The sequence below is a fragment of the Meles meles genome, chromosome 9 (assembly GCF_922984935.1).
Source record: "Meles meles chromosome 9, mMelMel3.1 paternal haplotype, whole genome shotgun sequence".
Taxonomy (NCBI): Eukaryota; Metazoa; Chordata; class Mammalia; order Carnivora; family Mustelidae; genus Meles; species Meles meles.
In genome coordinates, this window is record NC_060074.1 from 115,477,208 (window position 1) to 115,495,207 (window position 18,000).

The 18,000-nt window shown below is 43.4% G+C and overlaps 1 protein-coding gene across 1 annotated transcript in view; it reads right to left on the reverse strand.

Moving 5' to 3' along the window:
- ARHGEF4 (Rho guanine nucleotide exchange factor 4) overlaps positions 1–18,000 on the reverse strand; it is a 243,333-nt gene that overhangs the window by 148,165 nt on the left and 77,168 nt on the right. The window contains 2 exon segments of the mRNA XM_046018460.1: positions 11,476–12,867; positions 12,994–15,201. Coding sequence (XP_045874416.1) covers positions 11,476–12,867; positions 12,994–15,201 — 3,600 coding nt within the window.

Consider the following 18,000-nt stretch of genomic DNA (forward strand, 5'->3'; position numbering starts at 1 on the left):
TGGTGGGACTGCAAGCTGGTGCAGCCACTCTAGAAAACAGTTTGGAGGTTTCTCAAAAAGTTTAAAATAGAACTACCCTATGACCCAGCAATTGCACTACTGGGTATTTACCCTAAAGATACAAACGTAGTGATCCAAAGGGGCACGTGCACCCGAATGTTTATAGCAGCAATGTCTACAATAGCCAAACTATGGAAAGAACCTAGATGTCCATCAACAGATAAATGGATAAAGAAGATGTGGTATATATACACAGTGGAATACTATGCAGCCATCAAAAGAAATGAAATCTTGCCATTTGCGACGACGTGGATGGAACTAGAGGGTATCATGCTGAGTGAAATAAGGCAATCGGAGAAAGACAACTATCATATGATCTCTCTGATATGAGGAAATGGAGATGCAACATGGGGGATTTAGGGGGTAGGAAAAGAATAAATGAAACGAGGGGCACCTGGGTGGCTCAGTGGGTTAAAGCCTCTGCTTTCGGCTCAGGTCATGATCCCAGGGTCCTGGGATCCAGCCCCGCATCTGGCTCTCTGCTCAGTGGGGAGCCTACTTCCCTTCCGCTCTCTCTGGCTGCCTCTCTGCCTACCTGTGATCTCTCTCTGTCAAATAAATAAATAAAATCTTTTAAAAAAAAGAATAAATGAAACGAGATGGGATTGGGAGGGAGACAAACCATAAGTGACTCTTAATCTCACAAAACAAACTGAGGGTTGCTGGGGGGAGGGGTGTCAAGAGAGGGGAATGTGGTTATGGACATTGGGGAGGGTATGTGCTATGGTGAGTGCTGTGAAGTGTGTAAACCTGGCGGTTTACAGACCTGTACCCCTGGGGATAAAAATACATTATATGTTTGTAAAAAAAAATAAAAAAGCAAACCAAAAACAGAACAACAAAAACCCCTCAGTTTTGTTTCTCAGAATCTACAGTCTCTCGTGGTTCATCTCCCCCTCCGATTTCCCCCAACTCCCTTCTCCTCTTCATCTCTCCATTTCCTCTGTGTTACTCCTTATGTTCCACAAGTGAAACTATATGATAATTGACTCTTTCTGCTTGACATATTTCACTCAGTATAGTCTCTTCCCATCCTGTCCATGTTGATTCAAATGTTGGGTATTCATCCTTTTCGATGGAGGCATAGCACTCCATAGTATATATGGACAATATCTTTATCCATTTGTCCACTGAAGGGCATCTTGGTTCTTTCCATAGTTTGGCGACCGTGCCCATTGCTGCTATGAACATTGGGGTACAGGTAGCCCTTCTTTTCACTACATCTGTATCTTTGGGAAAAATACCCAGTAGTGCAATTGCAGGTTCATAGGGAAGCTCTATTTTTAATTTCTTAAGGAATCTCCACACTGTTTTCCAAAATGGATGCACAAACTTGCATTCCTACCAACAGTGTGAGAGGGTTCCGCTTTCTCCACATCCTCTCCAACACATGTTGTTTCCTGTCTTGTTAATTTTGGGCATTCTAACTGGTGTAATGTGGTATCTCAATGTGGTTTTGATTTGAATCTCCCAAATGGCTAATGATAACGAACAGTTTTTCATGTGTCTGTTAGCCTTTTGTATGTCTTCATTGGAGCAGTGTCTGTTCATGTCTTCTATCCATTTTTTTTTTTTTTTTACATGATATTCTGTTTTGTGTGTGTTGAGTTTGAGGAGTTCTTTATAGGTCTTGGATATCAGCCCTTTAATCTGTAGTGTCATTTGTGAATATATTCTCCCATTCTACGGGTTGCCTCTTTGTGTATGGTGTGAAAGAATGGTCGAATTTCATTCTTCTATACATAGATGTCCAATTTTCCCAGCACCATTTACTGAAGAGACTCTTTTTTCCACTGTATATTTTTTCCTGTTTTGTCGAAGATTATTTGACCATAAAGTTGAGGGTCCATATCTGGGCTCTCTGTTCCACTGGTCTATGTGTCTGTTTTTGTGCCTGTACCATGCTGTTTTGGTGATCACAGCTTTGTAGTAAAGCTTAAAATCAGGCAATGTTATGCCCCCAGTTTTGGTTTTCTTTTTCAACATTTCCTTAGCAATTCAGGGTCCCTTTTGGTTCCATACAAATTTTAAGATTGTTTGTTCTTGCTCTTTGAAAAAAGCTGGTGAATTATTGATCTGGACGGCATTGAAAATATAGATGGCTATAGGGAGTAGACATTTTAACAATGTTTATTCTTCTGATCCATGAGCATGGAATGGTCTTCCATCTTTTTGTGTCTTCTTCAATTTCTTTCAGGAGTAGTCTGATCCTTTGCCTCATTGGTTAGGTTTATTCCCAGGTATCTTATGATTCTTGGTGCTATAGTAAATGGAATCAATTCTCTAATTTCCCTTTCTATATTTTCATTGTTAGTGTATAAGAAAGCAACTGATTTCTGTACATTGATTTTGTATCCTGCCACATTACTGAATTGCTGTATGAGTTCTAGTAGATTGGAGGTAGAGTCTTTTGGGTTTTCCGTATAAAGTATCATGTCATGTGCAAGGAGAGAGAGTTTGACTTCTTCTGTGACGATCTGAATACCTTTTATTTCTCTTTGTTGTCTGATTCCTGTTGCTAGGACTTCTAGTACTATGTTGAGCAAAAGTGGTGAGAATGGGCATCCTTGTCGTGTTCCTGATCTCAACAGGAAGGCTGTCAGCTTTTTCCCAATGAGGATGATATTTGTTGTGGGTTTTTCATAGACAGATTTTATGAAGTTGAGGAATGTTCCCTCTATCCCTGTACTTTGAATCATTTTAATCAGGAACGGATGCTATGTCTTGTCAAATGCTTTTTCTGCATCAATTGAGAGAACCATGTGGTTCTTCTCTCTTCTCTTATTGATTTGTTCTATCATATTGATTGATTTGTGAATGTTGAACCACCCCTGCATCCCAGGGATAAATCTCACCTGGTAATGGTGGATAATCTTTTTAATGTACTGGTGGGTCCTATTAGGCAGGATCTGTTGAGAATCTTAGCATCCATATTCATCAGGGACATTGGTCTGAAATTCTCCTTTTTGGTGGGGTCTTTTCCTGGTTTGGGGACCAGGGTAATGCTGGCTTCATAGAAAGAGTCTGGAAGTTTTCCTTTTGTTGCTATTTTTTTGAAATAGCTTCAGGAGCTAGGTTATATTTCTTCTTAAAAGTTTGGTAGAATTCCCCCGGGAATCCATCTGGTCCTGGGCTCTTCTTTTTAGGGAGGTTTTTGATCATTGCTTCAATCTCGTTACTGGATATTGGTCTATTTGGGTTTTAAATTTCCTCCTGACTCAGTTTTGGAAGTTTATAGGTTTCTAGGAATGCATCCATTTTGTCTAGGTTGCTTAACTTCTTGGAATATAACTGTTGATAATAATATCTGATGATTGTTTCTATTTCTTTGATGTTAGTTGTGATCTCTCCCTTTTCATTCATAATTTTATTAATTTGGGTCCTCTCTTTTTCCTTTTGGATTAGTTTGGCCAGTGATGTATCGATCTTGTTGATTCTCTAAAAAAAAAAAACAAAAAAAAAACAAAAAAAAAACAACTTCTAGTTTCATTGATATGTTCTACTCTATCTCTAGTTTCTATCTCATTGATCTCTGCTCTAATCTTGATTATTAATCTTGATTATTTCCCTTTTTGTGTGTGGAGTTGGCTTAATTTGTTGTTGATTTTCCAGTTCTTTAAGGGGGTAAAGAGAGCTGTTGTATTCTGAATTTTCCAATTTTTTTTTTTTTTTTGATGGAGCCTTGGATGGCTATGTATTTCCCCTTTAAGACTGCCTTTGCTGTGAAATAAATCAAGCAGAGAGAGTCAAGTATCATATGGTCTCACTTATTTGTGGAGCATAATAAATAACATGGAGGACATGGGGAGATGGAGAGGAGAGGGAGTTGAGGGAAACTGGAAGGGGAGATGAACCATGAGAGACTATGGACTCTGAAAAACAACCAGAGGGTTTTGAAGGGGTGGGAGGGTGGGAGGTTGAGGAACCAGGTGGTGGGTAATAGGGAGGGCACGTACTGCATGGAGCACTGGGTGTGATGCCAAAACAATGAACACTGTTATGCTGTAAATAAACAAAACAAAACAAAACAAACAAACAAACAAACAAAAAGACTGCCTTTGCTGTATCCCATAGGTTTTGGACTGAAGTGTCTTCATTCTCATTGGTTTCTGTGAATTGTTGAAGTTCTTCTTTGATTTCCTGGTTGATCCAAACATTCTTAAGGAAGGTGGCCCTTAGTTTCCAGGTGTTTGAATTCTTTCCAATCTCTTTCTTGTGGTTGAGTTCCAATTTCAAAGCATTGTGGCCTGAGAATATGCAGGAAATAATCTCAATCTTTTGGTATTGGTTGAGTCCTGATTTGTGACCCAGTATGTGGTCTATTCTGGAGAATGTTCCATGTGTTCTTGAGAATAATGAGTATTCTGTTGTTTTATGGTGGAATGTTCTGTATACATTTATGCAGTTCATCTGGTCCAATGTGTCATTCAATGCTCTTATTTCTTCATTGATTTTCTACTTGGATGATCTATTACTGAGAGTGACATGTTAAGATTCCCGACTATGAATGTATTCATATCAATATGACTCTTTATTTTGATTAACAGTTGTCTTACCTAGTTGGCTGCTCCCTTTTGGGGGGCCTAAATATTTACAATTGTTAGATCTTCTTGGTGGATGGGCCCTTTAAGAATGATGTAGTGTCCTTTATCTCTGACTACAGTTTTTAGTTTGAAATCTAATTTATCTGATATGAGAATAGCTACTCCAGCTTTCTTTTGAGGCCCTCTGGCATGAAAGATGCTTCTCCATCCCTTCACTTTCAGTCTGGATGTATGCTTAGGTTCAAAATGCATCTCTTGTAGACAACACATGGACGGGTCTTGTCATTTTATACAATTTGCAACCCTGTGCCATTTTATGGGAGCATTTAGTCTGTTCACACTGAGATTGATTATTGAGAGATACGTTTTTATTGACATTGTGTTGCCTGTGAAGTCCTTGTTTCTATAGAATTGTCTCCATAAATTTCTGTTCTATGACACTCTTGGGTTTTTTCTTCTTTTATAGAACCCCCCCCCCTTAATATTTCTTGTTGTGCCAGCTTGGTGGTCACATACTTTTGTAAAGCTTCCTGGTCTTGGAAGCTCTTTATCTCTCCACCAATTTTGAAAGTCCGTCTTGCTGGATAAAGTATTCTTGGCTGCATGTTCTTCTCATTTAGTGCCCTGGATATGTCTTGCCAGCCCTTTCTGGCTTGCCAGGTTTCTGTGGACAGGTCTCATGGGCCTTCCTCTGTACATAAGGAATTTCTTCCTCCTAGCTGCTCTCAAGAGCTCCTGTCTAATATTATGATTCATCAGCTTCACAATCAGTCGTTTGGAGGTCTTTCTAGATTCTATGATCTTGGGGGGAGTCCTTTCTGCCTCTAGGACACAAACGCTGGTTCCATTTGCCAGATCGGGAAAATTTTCTTTTCTTTTTTTTTTTTTTTTAATTTGACAGACAGAGATCATAAGTAGGCAGAGAGGCAGGCAGAGAGAGAGGAGGAAGCAGGCTCCCTGCTGAGCAGAGAGCCTGATGCGGGACTTGATCCCAGGACCCTGGGATCATGACCTGAGCCGAAGGCAGAGGCTTAACCCACTGAGCCACCCGGGCACCCCCAGACTGGGAAAATTTTCATGAAGAATTTATTCAACTATATCTTCTAATCTTCTTTCTTTCTCCTCTCCCTCAGGGATCCCAATAATTCTGACATTGCAATGTTTCATGGCATCATTTATTTCCCTAATTCTGTTTTCAAGGCTTCTAAGCTGTTTGTTCCAGGCCTCCTCTGGATCTTTTTTCTCTATCAGCTTGTCCTCTAAATCACTAATTCTATCTTCTGCTTCAGTTAACCTAGCTGTTAAAGAATTTAGATTAGATTGGAACTCATTGAGAGCATTTTTAACTTCTTCCCTGGTGGCTTCCCCTTCTGTCCTAATCAATTCCCTGTTGTCAATAATGGTTTTCTCCAAACTAGCCATTGCCTGGGTAACTGTTACCCTGTATTCCCTTTCTGACATACTGTTTATGTCCATATCCAACAGCTCTGCTGGAGAGGGCACAGTCTCTGAATTTTTCCTCTGTTGGGCATTCTTACTCCTACCCATTTTGGTGAGAGATGGCTGAGGGGATGTGTAGCTGAATGTATCAACTGTGATCCAGGCAAGGCGTACCCTGAAACGTTTCTCACCACTAGTGTCTTCTGCCCCAGCAGAGATCCAGAAGTGTATAATCCTACATTTCAGACTGATTTCATGGGTTTTCAGAGCGTTGTGGTAGATGATCAGCTTACTTTAGGGGACCAGTTGTAACAGCCTCTACTACCTCTCTGTCATCTTGCCCCGGCCAATCTGTTCTTCATCTCCATATTTTTTTTTTCCATTTTAGGAATGTTATATAAATGGATTCCTACAGTACATTACCTTTTTCTATTGGCTTTTCTTTTCATTCAGAATAATTCCCTTGCAATCCATCAAAGTTGTTGCATATGTCAATGGTTCAATTTTTAGGGATGTAGCACAGTTTGTTAATCGATTGTTAACCATTCCCCTACAGAAGGACATCTAAGTTGTTTCCAGTTTGGGGTTATTATGACTAAAGCTGGTATGAACATTTATTTGTAGGTTCATGTGTAAACTAAGTTTCATTTCCCTGAGATAAATGTGCATGAGGGTAATTTCTGGGTCATATGGTAAACCCAGGTTAGGTTTAATTAGAAATTGCCAGACCTTTTTTTTCCAGAGTGGCTATACTATTTTACATTCCCCTCAGAAAGGTTAGAAAATGTTCACAATGTATTCCCTCCTATCCAGCTCATTTAAAATGTCTCAGTAGAAGCCATACTTTGGATCCTTGCTTTCAGAGTCAGAGAAGACCTTGGGGGAAGGTCAGCAAAACTCTCCAGCATTCCTTCAGAAAGTTGATATTCTACCTAGCAGAGGCCTAAGAGATTACCTTGTCTGACCCTTACAAATAAGGAAACAGAGCCCCAGTGAGGTCTTACAGCAAGGTTCATGGCTAGGAAGTAACAGAGTGAGAATCAAGAATGCACAGTTGTTCAAAACTTATAACTTTTCTCCATTTCTCTCATCCATCCACAGTTCTTTCTCATCTTGCTCCCTCTTGATCTTGGTCTTCTTCCTTAAACCCCCTTAGCCAGGAGTGCAAGCCCATGTGTGCACAAATTAGTTTATAGATAAGATGCAGAGCTTGCTTGCCTGGAATCACAGATTCTTTGCCCCTAAACCTGAATTAAAAAGGGAAGAAATGTCTACATGTAAGTGGCACTTTTCACACCCAAATGTTGCCTCCTTTTGTTTTCCATTACACAAACATGCTGTGCTGTCCCATGTATGAGGTAACATTGTGGGGAGCTCTATTATATGGCAATCTCTCGGCAAGGGGAGTGTTCCATGTCACTGACATGTTGGACTGGCCCTGAGAGGCCTCATTTTCTGACTTCTCATCACCCAAGGCTTGGCTCAACTCCTTAGACTCCAAACCTGCAAGTTAAGGGAGCCTGACCCTCATAATGCCCAAACCTCTATCCCATTAGCCTTTCCAATTTCTTAATTACATTTTTGTTTTTTATGATCTCTTCAATATCTGAAATAATCTTATTTGCTCAATTATTTATTTACTCCCACCATGCCTCCTTTGAGGACAGAGATCTTTATATATTCTTCCACATTGTATTCATAGCACCTAGAATATTGCCTGATGAATGGCTGGCACTCAATAAGTGTTCATATTGAAGAAGAACCAGGTGGGAGGATCTGACAAGCTGGACAGCAACACTTCCTATATAGCTACACTGATGAGACACTGAACTGGCACATAGACAGAAAAACCACCAAAGGAACACAAAAGCCAGTTTTAGCCATCTCAGAAATCTAAAGGTAAGAAAAAAAAATAAGACTAGGAAATCTTTGTTAAAAGCTATTTGGGGAGGGCGCCTGGGTGGCTCAGTTGGTTAAGCGACTGCCTTTGGTTCAGGTCGTGATCCTGGAGTCCCGTGATAGAGTCCCGCATCGGGCTCCCTGCTCAGCAAGGAGTCCGCTTCTCCCTCTGACCTTCTCCCCTCTCATGCTCTCTCTCTGTCTCTCTGTCAAATAAATAAATAAATACAAATCTTTAATAAAAAAGTTTTTTTAGGGGATTCTATAAATTCCCTAAATTTGGTGTTGAGAAAATGTGGATATACATGAAAACATCAAAGTTAAGAACTTCTGTTCATCAAAAGATATCATTACAGAAGGAAAAAGACAAGCCATGGAGTGGGAAATGATATTTGTGTCATATTTAATCAATAATGGGATTGTATCTAGAATATACGCCATCAGCAAGAAAAAGGCAACCTCATAGACAAATAGGCAAGAGATTAGGTCAGACATGTCCCCAGACAGGATATCCAAATTGCCATATAAGCATATAAGTATAGATATAGAGGAAATGCGAACTAAAACCACAAGGAGATAACCTCTACCTGTACCTAGAAGAATGGCTAATATTAACAAGAATGACAATACCAAACAAATGTTAATGATAATATAGAGCAAAAGAAATCTCAAGGAAGGAGTATAAACTGGCAAATCACTTTGGGAAAATGTTTGACAGTATCTAGTAAAGCTGAAGATCTGCATCCCCCCAATGAGCCAGCCATCTCACTCCTCTGAAGGAGGATGCATTTCTCACTGGGGAGAAATGCATGTGCAGGCACAGTAGGCACCTGGGCACAAATGATCCTAGCAGCCCTGTTCACAACAGATGCAGCTGGAGAAAGCCTCAAAGTCCAGCAATAGCTGACTGATAAACACAGTGTAATATGCTGATTCAAAGTAATTCTCGATAACAAAAAAATGAAAGAACATTAGATACACAGAGTAAGAATGAGTCTTAACAAAATTAGAGCAAAAGAAGGCAGACAATAGAATGAATAGGTTTAAAGGAAATAAAATAAGGTTTTACTTAAGTAAAGCTCAAAAATAGGCAAAAATAAACTGTGTGGTTTGGTGGTGCAAACTTAAGTAGTAAAGTTATAATGAAAGGCAAGGGAGTGAATACCATAAAGGTTGGCACTGGTTAGTGTCAGAGAGAAGAGAGAGCATTCTGAACAGGAAGGGATGGGAGCTGGGGTGGTATATAGTGTTTCTTGTGGTGCTTACTTGGTTTTTGTTTTACAAGAATATATTATCTACACATTTGTGCATTATGCTTTTCTGTATGACCTCTGAATTTCTTAACTTAAAAGAGTTTTAAAGAAACAAAGTGCAAGATGCAAATTCATAGAAAATTAAAGACTCTATAGATGGCATTATCGCAAACATCATAAATATATAAAACATACTTACAGAAAAGAAGCTGGAAGAAAATTTAACATATTAGGAATGGTTGTCTTAGTAAAGCATGAGATACTGTGGACTCTGAGAAACAAATGGGTGAGCCTGGTGGGAGGTATTAAGGAGGGCATGTACTGCATGGAGCACGGGGTGTGGTGCATAAACAATGAATCTTGGAACACTGAAAAAATAAAATAAAAAAAATAAAAAATAAAAACATTACAGTTGAGCTTTGCCATAAAAAAAAGGGATGGTTGTCTTAGGGTACTGGAATAAAAGAACCCTTGTTCTTTAAATGCACTGTGGAAGGAATAAATGGGAATGCTGACTGAATTCCTTGCTAATTACTCCTACAATCATTGCCTGCTCTCCCAGGAGCAGCCACAAGAGGGAGCCTTCATATCTCCAAGGTGAGGTTCTTGTTCCATGATTGCTCACAGGTTCAGCTAGAGCAAACTTGAAAGCATTTCTACCCTTCCCATTCCTGTGTTCAGGTATCTGCTGCTCTCTTGTCTACCAACATTTACTTATTTTCTTTCTTCCTTTCTTTCAGATTTTATTTATTTATTTGAGAGAGAGAGAGAGACAGAGAGAGCATAAGCAGGGGGAGGGGCAGAAGGAGAAGCAGACACCCCGCTGAGCAAGTGGTACTCCATCCTAGGACCCTGAGATCATGACTTGAGCCAAAGGCAGCCGCTTAACCAACTGAGCCACCCAGAAAAGTCCCTTCCTACGTGTTCTTATGTGCAAGCCCACTAGGCCTTCCCTTTCTTCCAGTATGATATGAAAGACAAAGAGGAACAGGAACTAACATTTATCTAACACCCACTTGATGCCTAGTCATTTCCCGGGCACTTTGCAATCACATCCCTGCTTGTTAAGACCCACACAGTCTGTCCAGGTGTTATATAAGGGAAGGAGTAGATGTAGTGGGCCTGAGGTAAACACCTGGAAGGTGCCCAGGAAAGGGACAGGCATGAAGTGGGTGACCCATGTTGGTTACTATTTCTCTTTGTCTTTCACATCTTATGGGAGGAGAGGGAAAGCCTAGTATGCGTGCACATCAGAACATGTAGCAAGACAAGAGAGTCGCAAATACATGAACACAGGAAAAATGCATGTGTTCTGAGACAGGAGACCCACAGGAGTATCTGGATGGCTGACGTAGGGAGGAGGGAGAACAGACCCAGCCCAGCATTACTGGTTCCAGACAGATGGGTCGCTCAGGGGAGGGGTTCACCAGGAACCAGCAGGCAGTGTGTAGCTGGGTGTGCACTGCCTGGCTCTGTCTGGAGACTAACGTTGAACTTGAGGTCCTTTCACAGCAGCACAGCGCTGGGCACAAGGGAGACACAATACCATTTTTCTAAAGAAGCGGAGGGGCAGGGGCACACAGATGCAGGGGTGGATAGGGCATAGGGAGGTTTTCTTTCATAGCCCCACGGGTATTCTTTCTGGAATTTCAAAAAACCTACTTCCTCCTGAGAGCAGTGACTCATGAGAAAACCCAAGCCTGTATACCCTTTCTTGTGCCTGACCCAACACATGTTACCCTGTTCTGGGTCTTAGCTTTGGGGGAGAGGCCATTTTATTTTATTAGGAAATTCAGAAGAACCAACAACTATCTCTTTATGCTGAAATAAGCTCAATGGTATTAGACCTAAATTTAAAAAAATAAACACATTAAGAATATTAGAAGACAACAAAGGGGAATTTCTTTTTTAAAAAATTTCACAGCGGGGAATGATGAAGGTTGAAAGGAAAAAGTCTGCAACAACTACCTGATAGAAGAATAGGCAGTTGATAGAAAAGGGAATTTAAATGTCTGGATTTCTACATGGGAAAAAAAGCCTAGAAGCACAAAATTATAGTGAAATTTCACTTCCTACTCGTTAGTTTGGCAAATTTTCAGAAGTTGGTCACACACTATGTTGATTAAGGCACTCTAGGAGTGTTAAATGGTAGTCTCCCTGCAAGGCAGATTGGCCTTCCTGCTTCACCTCTCCCCTCTCTTGGGAAAATTTCCCACGTGTTCCCTCCTCTTGCATTTAGAGATAAATCAACAAGTTGGTGCTAGTCACAGGTAACTCACCTCACTTCGAGGAAGGTCCCTGAGTGAGGGTGCTATGCTCAGAGCATGATGATGCCAGCCTCTTTTCCCACTCTCTTCCTTCTGGTCATCCTGGTCTAGTGTCTGCAGAGAAAGTAGGAGGCTTGCCCAGGCCTTAGGGGTCTTGGACCTTTTGGAAGCCTCGGGACTGTTATCCACATCAACGTAGCTTCCAAGGGAAAGCACGGAGATGGCGTTGTTGCTGCCAGAGCAGTGGAAATCTGCCCAATGAACACCAGGCCTCGGGCTCTGGGGCTTGGGACTCATGGGTTTGCAAGGCATGCCTTGGCCTCCATATGCCAGGCAGCAGGCAGAACTGGAGGGAAGAGTGCAGCTGATCCCAGCCTGCTGGGCACGAGGGCTGGTGGGTAACATCAACCAGGACTTTTCAGGAAAGATACCTGAACTTAGGCACCTACTACTTTCCTGGGGGCTGGTGCATTTGAGGGTTGGCTCACTTTTTCTCCTGTTTTCCGGAGAAACCAAATTGCTGGGTGACACCAGCGTGGGAGAATGTGGAGGTGACCAGGGATCTCCAGAAGCACAGCTTTCCTTGTCTTCAACCTGCTCCTCACAGTGACTGTTGTTCCTCGGTGGAGAAGGTCTGAGAGGATTCAAGATTTCCTGTCCTGGAACCAGACTTACTAAGGTGGGCCTTTTGGGGCCTTCTGCATCTTTGCTTTTCAGAAATGCACGCCAGGAGCTCTGCCGCGTCCTGCCCTTCTCCTTCTGACCCTTGAAAGAACCTGGAGAACATTCATCAGTGTTCTCTTTTTCTAAAACTTTTGACTCAAAAAAATTTGCCAAGGTCTTATGAGCTAAGGCCAACTTTGCCCTGAGCCTTTTCTCTGGAGTTCTGAGTTTCTTAGCATCACAGCTTTCAGAGGATAGGGTTCTGCTACCGAGGTCTCCTGGTGTCTCCACATCGTCCACTTCTCTCAGACCTGCAGCTCCGCCCCCTGCACCCTGGGGTATGGCCTTCCTAGAAGTGCTCATGCCCACTTCGTGTATAGGAGGCTCATTCCCACTAACTGCGTTCTGCCAATGGGCCGCAGATCCTGCACCATCCCCACGCAGTTCCTCCAGGCCCGAAGGACCCACGGTCCAGGCAGGTGTGCTGGCTGTGGCGGGCCTGATGGGCTGCCAATGCCGGAGTTCCTGAGAACCGGCATCCCCTCCTGGGGTCTTGGCAACCAAGGGCCTGCTTTTCCTGACGGAGGTCACCTTGGGAAATGTCAGGCACTTCCCGGGTTCCTGTGAAGGCTTGCAGGAATGGAGGAGTGGGCCAGGCTGTGAGATAGCTTGGGCGCTGGCAGAGGCAGGGGTGCCAGAGCCCTTCTCCACCCCATCCACTTCCCCAGCCCCAGTCCTTGCCTTGGGGCTCTGTGCTCTTTGGCTCCCCATGGGGTGAAGGATCCAGGCCTTGGGTATGTCTTCAGGACCAGGGCCCAGCAACCTAGCAGCATGCTTCCTGTCTGTCCTAGGCAGGCTTTTTTCTGCAGCATCCCCTGTGCTCCTCTTGCCTTGGGCGGGCTCCTGGGAACAAGTCTCTTTGCCCAGGGGCCTCTTTTGGGAGGCAGTTTGGGGGAGCAGAACTACCTCAAATTCTGCGGCTTTGGCCCCCTGACAAAGAGTTCCACCATCACCTCCCAGTGCACTGGCAGCAGGCAGCTCATACTCACTGCCACAAGTTTGTGGTTTCCCAGCCCTGGGAGATTCATAGGGGGTTGCTCCAGCACTGCAGGGAGATGGTGGTCTTTGCTCCAGAAACTTGGACTGTGTTTCTGGAAGAGGACCTGTTTTCCTCCTGGTGGCCTGCAGACCTTTCTGCTCAACAGCTATAATGATGAGTGTGCACCTGCCCCTAGAGGTGTCTACTTTGGGCTCTAGCTTCAGGCCCTCAGGAGAGTCCTGGGCACCACCATCCAGTCCCTGGTCACACTCATCCCCACCACTGCAATGAGACATGGTGGCTTCTGTAGTTTCTGAAAATTCCTGCAAGGCATTTTCGGGGAAGTTGAGGTCTAGAAACATCACATCTTCCACTTCCTTTGAAGTATCTGTTGCACTTGTTTTCAGGGTAGTCTCTGGAGTGACTAAATAATCACTCCCTTTGCAGCAATGCATCCAGTGTCTGTTCCTCACCTGTGACCCACTATTGCTAGAATGATGTGGGAACTTGGCCCTAACAGGTGGCTTTCTTTTCGCACTGAGAATGTACTTTGATCTGTAATTTCTGGTTTGGTTTCCTGCCTCAACAGAAATGTCCTGAAGGTAGTTTTGTCTGTCACTCACATCAGCATTGTTTGGTGGAGGGCCAGTGCTTTGGGGCTCCTCTCGTAGGCTTTCTGGGTTGTGTTCCGACTTGCACTGTGTGGGCTCTGGCACTTCCTCTGTGTTAAGGCTCACAGACTCTGCAGTAAGGCATGAAGAGACTGGGCAGGATCTAGAATCCTGTCCCAACTGGTTTTCCAGCCAGAGAAATTCACAGGGTGTGTTCTGAAAGGCCATTTTCCAGCTAGGAGCCTTGGGTTTATCCTGGACCTGCAAGTAAGGGGCCCTTCTTTGGGAAACAGAAGGCAAAGGAGACATCTGGGTGGGAACAGGGTGAAGAGGGTTTTGTGCTCTTTGATCTTGTTCTGCTCCCATCCCTTCCTTCAAATGAGTCCCAAATTTCACAAAATTCTGTCCTGGAGGATTCTCAGGGTATCTTAAGGGAAACACTGCTACGGAATGGGCCCTTCTCAGTGTCCTCATGTGCTGATAGCAGTGCTCTGGGGATGTCCTGTCCTTGTCATTAATATTTTCTGGGGCACTATGGTGAAGCTTGCCATATGCAAGGTAAGAGGTCCCCAAAGGAATGTGGTAAGGGACATCAGAGCAAGGCTCAGCACAGAGCAAGTCTATGCTGTCTTTGGGGCCTAGAATACTTCCCTTCTTTGTCCTGGCTCCCAAAGGGGTGGTGGTGTGCAGTGGACCTCTGTAAGGCAGCCCTGGACCCCTGGCCCTCTTATGGATATGTGGCCAGCTCTGGCCCAGTTCACAGCACCAGAGAAAGAAGGGCCAGACTACTGGGATGCCCAGACAACTCTCAGACCTGGATTTCTGAAGAGAAAAATTAGAGAATCCCCTGAGGTCTTGTGCAGTCACCACTTTTGCAGGCTGGAGACTGTAGCTGCCTGTGGTATCCTGTGAGCAGCGCTTTGTGTGATGAGGAGACCCTGCCAGCAAAGACTCTAGCTGTAGGCTGCCCATGCCATTGTCCTGGAGGTGTTCTGTCTTCTCTTCTCCAGCAACTGCAGCAAAGGCTTGAAACCCACTTTTGTAAGACTCTTCCTTGAGGTCAAGGGACAACTCTAGGTTCTTTGGGTCAAGCCCAGGGACACCAGTTGAACGCTGCTCATGAGGAAGTGTGGTTGCTGGAATGTCAGGGCATCCCCAGTGTCCTTCTCTGTCCACAGAGGTACCACTTAGAGGAAGGCAGAGTCCCCCCGTGAGGTCATCAGGCAGGGACTCTGTGTCAGAAGCACTTTCGAAGGGGTCGGTTTTTGTGTCTGAATAACTTTCGCTATGGTGGGACAGTGTCTCAAAATCATTGTGGTCTGTTTCCTGGCTCCATCCCCATTCCTCTGCTTCTGCAGGAGAAGTGGGGAGCTGCTTGTCTTCAATCTTGTCTTCACCTGGCAGGTGTGCACCTGGCTCTGGAGTCTGGAAGGGCAAGAAGAGAGGAGTCAGAGATAAGGCCTCAGGATATTTGCACACGTTTACACTGTACCAGCCTTTGTCAGAAGGAGGAAGGTTCAGAAACATCTCATTAGTTCCCCATGAGCACCTAGGAAAAGAGAGGTAAAGACGAAGAGCTACCTTTTATTAACACAGGAAATAAGGAATGAAGCCAAACCCAAACAGTAAGGAGAAAATATAGCACATAGTTAAAGGTGACCCTATTAAAAAATCAGAATAGAACAAATGAGCTTGTGCAGCTGAAGTAAGTATAAATGTGTTGTGTGAGTCATGATGAAAAGCACATCTCTGCCTGATGTTTTCAGCAGGAAAGAACGCAGTAATATATGTTTGTTTTGTATTGCTTGTTGTTATGTAACCAACTGGATTAAAGTCAGCACTCTTACGCTTAGAAGTGTTTTCTGAATTATGTTTCCTGGAGTAAAAAGAAAAGAATACAAGAGTTACTGAATTTCAAATGCTTTTTGCGATATTATTTCAAACACATTTTGTGATATTATAAATGCCCAAGACAGTTTTGAGAATAGGAAGAAAAATAGAGAACTGCGCAAGTACTTGCAAATTTTCCTTTTGTCATTATGCATTTTTTTAAAATAGAGAGAGAGAATAGAGGAAGGCACAGAGGAAGGGGGGAGTCCCAAGCAGACTCCCCACTGAGCACAGAGAACAACCTGGGGCTCTATCCCATCACCCTGAAATCATGACCCGAACTGAAATTAAGAGTCAGATGCTCAACTGACTGACCCACCCAGGCACCCCTGTCATTACATATTTCTTAATCAACTTGTTGAGATATAAATTTATATGCATCTGTTTAAAGTGGGTGGATCTATGCATTTTGACACATGTGGACACCCATGTAACTACTATCATGATAAAAATCTAGAGTATTTTTATTACCCAAAAAAAAAGCCCCTTTCCCCTCCCAGTCATTCTGTACCTCGCCTATGACCTGCTCTCTGTCACACAGTCTAGGTCTGCCTTTTCTGGAATTTCAAATGACCAGAATATGCAGTATGTACTCTTCAGGGTCTGACTTGTTTCTTTCAGGATAATATTTTACAGTTTCATCCATGTATCATGGTTGTAGCAAGTATTAAACAATACCTTGAATTGTGGTGATAATGCTGCACCCAACTTTCTTTTTTTCTTTTTTTAAGATTTTATTTATTTATTTGAGAGAGAGAGAAAGATAGAGAGAGAGCACAAGCAGAGGAAGAGGGAGAAGCAGGCTCCCTGCTGCGTGGGGAGCATGATGTGGGTCTCAATCCCAGAACCCTGGGATCATGACCTGAAGGAGCCGCTTAACCGACTGAGTCATCCAGGCACCTCTGCCCCCAACCTTCGATCGTCAACTCCCCAAAGACTCCTTAGATCAGGAGTGGAGCAAGCACTTGGCCAAGCTGTAGCCAGGTTTTGTACAGAAGTCATTTACTCAACCAGCTCTTCCTAAGCATGGTTTCTCAGGACTTGTCATAAGAGATTTCCCAAAGCAAATGTTTTTAATTACTCCTTAACCAAGTGGAGAAAAACAAATGCCAAAGCTTGCAATGCGAAGCTTCTAAGGCACTAGATAGATTCAGAACATCAGGAATGATGATACTATAGATTCAAATTTGTTGCAAAGCAGAAAAGAATCAGAAATAGGAAAGGAAACATTTAAAATAAAACCATTTGGAAAGGAGGGCTGTGAGCTTGCTGTGTGGTATCCAAGGGAGATGCGCACTTAGGAAGCCTGGGTCTCCCAGGGTTCCCAACAAGTACGCAGGGGCACAGTCACCCATGTCCCAGGTGATGGGCACTGCCCACAGCCCTGCCAGGATGAGCAAGTGTTGAGGTGCACATGCCTTGGCAAGCACAGAGGCCCACTGACAGCCCCTGCAGCAGGCTCCTGCTCCCTGAGTGTGGCCTTTGGAGCACCTCCATTCCCTCATTTCACCAACTGTGGTTATTAAATCAGGAACTGATTTCCTGACAACAGAGAACGTGAGTGGCCCTTTCAGCACTGTCATAGCTCGACATCTCTTTACAGACTTATGGTGGCATCAATACTCACAAGCTTCAGGCCCAGAGAATCCCACAGTCTCAAGTTCCAAATGACCAGTGATCTGGAAAATGACTATCCCCAGATGCCAGAGGTCTCATTCCTGCCCCTACCCTTGCTCAACATCACTTCCCAGAACCCTGTGAGTAAGGGGATGGGCTGCTGCCAAGAAACTGGATTCCCTCGCTGGGTGTTGTTGATGGTCAGGGATTTCTTTGAGTTCCAGGTTATTTTGGCAAAAGGTCTCACTCTGTCTCAATGAAAATAAAAGACTTTGGGGAAAAAATATAAAATAAATTCTGTAGATTACAAAATTGGTGTCATCTGTGCAAGAGCACTGGAATAGCAGGCATAATATTCCTTAAAATGTATGAATGCTGCAATATGAAAAGTAGCTGTCTTTTTAAAAAAGCATTTTATTTTGTTGAATATCAGATTCTAAATCTTAAAAGAAAGAATATTTTGGGGGCACTAGGGGGGCTCAGTCACATAAGTGTCTGTCTCTGGCTCAGGTCATGATCCCAGCATCCTAGGATCAAGCCCCATGTCTGCTCAGTGGGGAGTCTGCTTCTCCCTCTGCCTGCCACTCCCCATGTTTGTGCACGCTCTCTCTCTCTCTCTCTCTCTCTCTCTTTCTGTGTGTGTCAAATAAATAAATAAATAAATAATCTAAAAAAAAAGAAAAGAAATTTTCTTCCTGACTTGACTCAGAAGTAATC